This window comes from Galeopterus variegatus, unplaced genomic scaffold (assembly GCF_000696425.1).
Source record: "Galeopterus variegatus unplaced genomic scaffold, G_variegatus-3.0.2 Scaffold5653, whole genome shotgun sequence".
NCBI classification, from domain to species: domain Eukaryota; kingdom Metazoa; phylum Chordata; class Mammalia; order Dermoptera; family Cynocephalidae; genus Galeopterus; species Galeopterus variegatus.
The window spans coordinates 139559-142208 of record NW_007731764.1 but is presented as its reverse complement, the minus strand read 5'-3'; the positions used below and the strand labels follow the sequence as shown (position 1 = coordinate 142208).

Genomic DNA, 2650 nt, shown 5'->3' with positions numbered 1-2650 from the left:
TTTAAATAGTTTGCATTTGTATGTGTGTGATTATTTATGTAAACAAAGAATAGCAAATCCACGCCCAGTCATCTTCTTTGGGAGCAAAACATTATCTGGAATATGGGAAATATATGTTTATTACTTACAAATATCCACTGTCTGAAATGACTGCCTCTGGACATTCCAGGAGCACCATGTTGGCTTTTCTTTGCAGCAAGAATATTCATTGCTTTCTTTCTCTGTGTCTGTTTTCCTTATGTCTGTCTTTCTCTGTTCTGCCATTTTTCCTTCCTTTCTGCCCTTTTTTTTTTTTTCCTTTTTTTGTCTTTTTTCGTGCCCGGCAACGGATCGCAACCCTCAGTGTCGCGCCTGTACCGGACCGGGACCGGCCACGGGATAGCAACCCTCGGTGTTGCCCCCGCACCTCGCTCAGCCAGTGAGCGGCCGGTCTGTATGTGGGATCCGAACCCTCGGCGGGAGCACCGCCACGCTTCCCAAGCGGCGCACTGCTACAGCCCTTCCTTCCTTCCTTAAGAGCAATTAATTTGTTTCAGTAAGATTTATGGTCCGAAAAATTATAGAAGAAAGACCACGAATGGATTGAAGATCAAGGGGAAAAAAATTTTATGCATTATCAGTATATTCTAGGCAAAAAGAAATTTACTACTATTATTGATTGTATACGGGGTGCGGGTGAATAGTACTTTTACGCTTTAAATGAAATCCATTATATTGTGATATGAAGGGTTGTGAATGGGCATCTTTCAGTGGATTGCCAAATTCTTTGATGTTGTCTGGTAATAGAGAAAAGCAGGATTCTGCTGAACATAATTCTTACAGCTTTCAAAGGTAAAGGCAAAGAATGGAGCTAAATAATCAAAATACAAACACCTGATAGAAAATTATGGCTGTTCGAGAAAGAGGAATCCTACAAAGGCTAAATAATAACCAGATGACTAAAAATACAAATCATATTTCCTCAGATGAACCGCACAGCTCTGCATTTTGCAGTAGGAGGAAATCATTTATCTGCAGTGAATTTCTTGCTTGATCACAAGGCCAGGGTGGATGTTGCTGACAAGGTAAGCACATCTTCACTTGGTAGAATGAGTTGGGATGTAACCAAAATACAGGGAAAATCTGATCACTCCAGATATCTTTTCTTCACATACACACAAAATATTTCCATTGGCAGTAGTCATTTTGGAAAGGTCTCTTTAGAGAATATACGCATTATGTGCTCTTTGTAGTTGGTGACTAAATTGTTTACCCATTACCTGTAGGACTTGGGCTTTTACTTATTTTCCCATATTGACCTTCAGGCCGATAGCATGCATTCGTAAGAGTAAGATGGTTGTTCAGAGTATAATCTGGGACAGAATGACAGAAGCTAACTGGCCCCAGACATAGTAAATCTTGATCTTGCCCTGTGAACTCTGATAATAAGTAAGGATTGTTAAGCACATAGTGTGTACCAGGCTCAAGTCTTAGGACTTTGGTATTACTACCCCTCTAATACCCAATTTACAGATGAGGAGATTGAGACAGAGAAATTAAATATCTTGCCCAAAAAATTAAGTCTAAAAAGGAGTGGAGGCAGGATTTGAACCTAGCTTATCTGATTCCAGAGATCATGCTATTAGCTACAAATCAGCTGAGATATCAAAACCCACCCTGAGGATTTTTCACGTCTTCTTTTCACCTTCATTTAATACTTTACCGTGGCCACAAACAAACCAACTGGAGAAACCCAACATCACGTGTATCATCTCCAGTTGCAGAAGAAGATGACAGCCTTGCTCTAGAGTTCTTGATTCTTAATTAATCCAGTGGAGCAAAGGTCTTAAGGTTAAACCATTCAAAAGACTCCCAAAGAGCAATTCTATTTACTCTCCGGACTGGGAACTCCTGGAGGGTAAGGCTCAGCATTGCTTTACCCTCACATCTCACAGGGTCTGGGTTGAGTATGTGCTTAGTAAATGTGTGCAAGATGAATGAATGAAGTCAGCTTACACCAACTGGTCGTCTTGTTGTTTTGTCGGCAATCACAGACAAGGCCTAGACTTTCTAATGATGAGAGTTTCTCTTTGTGTCACCAGTGGGGCACATCCCTCTTTAGTTTATTGCTCTGGTATTTGTGGGCAAGTAGATTGTAACGTAGCAAAACCAGAATTAAAACTTAGTACTGAAAGTGCTCTAACTTTATGAGTGTAATTAGTTGTATTAAAGTCTGTGGTAATTAAGGAAAAGGTCCTTTAGGTTTGGAAATTGTCATTTGATTATTTTGCAATATTAGTTAGCTTGCAAAAGATGCTTTGGTAATAGACCAGATGAACCAAGTGTATTCTTACTTTGACATTAAAAACCTGATACAATACCTTTTTTTCACTTTAATTTTTAAATTAGCATACTATAGATAAACTTTGGTGTGCAATTGTATGAATTTTAACACATGTATAGATTTGTGTAACCACCACCACAGTCAACATGCGGAACAGTTGCATCACCCAGAAAATTCCCTCATGCTTCCTCTTTGTAGTCAAACCTCTCCCACCCTGGCCACCACTGACCTGTTCTCCAGTTCTATAGTTTAATCTTCTTGAGAACAACAACTGTATGATATCATACAGTACATAGCCTTTTGAGATTGACTTCTTTTACTCAGCGA

At 39.5% G+C, this 2650-nt stretch overlaps 1 protein-coding gene across 1 annotated transcript in view; it reads left to right on the top strand.

Moving 5' to 3' along the window:
- Window positions 1-2650, top strand: part of ANKDD1B (ankyrin repeat and death domain containing 1B) — a 57738-nt gene that overhangs the window by 7613 nt on the left and 47475 nt on the right. Inside the window, exon 3 of the mRNA XM_008589782.1 lies at window positions 966-1064. Coding sequence (XP_008588004.1) covers window positions 966-1064 — 99 coding nt within the window. The remainder of the gene's footprint in view (window positions 1-965; window positions 1065-2650) is intronic.